Raw genomic sequence first — 1,062 nt, 5'->3', positions numbered from 1 at the left:
CTTTCCTCTTCACCAGAGTCCTAACAGTAAGAGTTATACACAGCGAATTAGTGTGAATTAGGAGTTGAAGAACAGAAGATGGTTGCCAAGGTAGCACTGTTGCTTTTCCTTGTGGGACTTTCAGCCACGGTTGAAGCTGTCCGCCTTGACCCAAGCTTGATGCTCTCACAGGTGAGCGATATGTCCAGAAAATTTTAATAGTAACAAAATCAATACAATACATACATAAAAATAGAAAGTTTTACAAATTTTTATCTCAGCATAATCTCAAACTACGATAGGACAGAAAGATAAAAATTAATCGTGTATCTTAAAAAATCAGTTATCGAATATAAAATATATATTAAAAATAAATTAAATAATATATATATATATATTTAAATATAAATATATAATAAGACTGATATTAGGTGTGCATGGTATTTTTGGATAAAAACACATAAATTGGTATATTTTTAAACAAATTTGGTATCTTCAAAAACAGGTGATAAACAATATTGGCGAAGCATCATCATCTTCAGACGACAATGTTTGCTGCAATGGCTGTCTTTGCGACCGTAGGGCCCCACCATTTTTCGAGTGTGTTTGTGTTGATACTTTCGATCATTGCCCTGCGTCTTGCAACTCCTGCGTTTGCACAAGGTCTAATCCTCCACAGTGCCGTTGCACCGACAAAACTCAAGGCCGTTGCCCTGTAACAGAATGTCGTTCTTGAAGCAATTAAGTTCCCTTAATAAATAATATAATTGCATATGCAGTGTAACTTGCATATTGCAATGTATGTGATGATGAGGCAAAGTCACCTTAGACTTTGTTTTCATGTATGGAAAATCATGAATAAAATTGCTTCCTTAAGATAAACATTAGTATTATTAATGTTCATGCATTTATTGTTTATGTTGTATTAATAACCTTATTAACACAAATTAACGGGTCGTTTTCAGTAAATAGTTAGTTAACCAACCTAATTAATTGATTCCAAATAAAAAGGGAATATATCTCGTTTAGATTTGTTCTGATAAGACCCAGCAGATTTGTTCTTGCACTCATCATCATTATCAT

General features: G+C 33.2%; 1 protein-coding gene across 1 annotated transcript; it reads left to right on the top strand.

Annotated features, from left to right (window-relative positions):
- Nucleotides 1-861, top strand: LOC107617687 (Bowman-Birk type proteinase inhibitor A-II). Its single transcript, XM_016319515.3, has 2 exons — nt 1-171; nt 485-861. The coding sequence occupies exons 1-2, from the start codon at nt 79-81 to the stop codon at nt 713-715; spliced, it is 324 nt and encodes a 107-aa protein (XP_016175001.1). The 5' UTR covers nt 1-78; the 3' UTR covers nt 716-861.
- Nucleotides 862-1,062: the final 201 nt, after the last annotated feature.

The sequence above is a fragment of the Arachis ipaensis genome, chromosome B9 (assembly GCF_059453495.1).
Source record: "Arachis ipaensis isolate K30076 ecotype BB chromosome B9, ASM5945349v1, whole genome shotgun sequence".
Classification (NCBI taxonomy): Eukaryota; Viridiplantae; Streptophyta; class Magnoliopsida; order Fabales; family Fabaceae; genus Arachis; species Arachis ipaensis.
The sequence above is the reverse complement of the archived record's forward strand: the minus strand, read 5'-3'. Positions and strand labels throughout refer to the sequence as shown.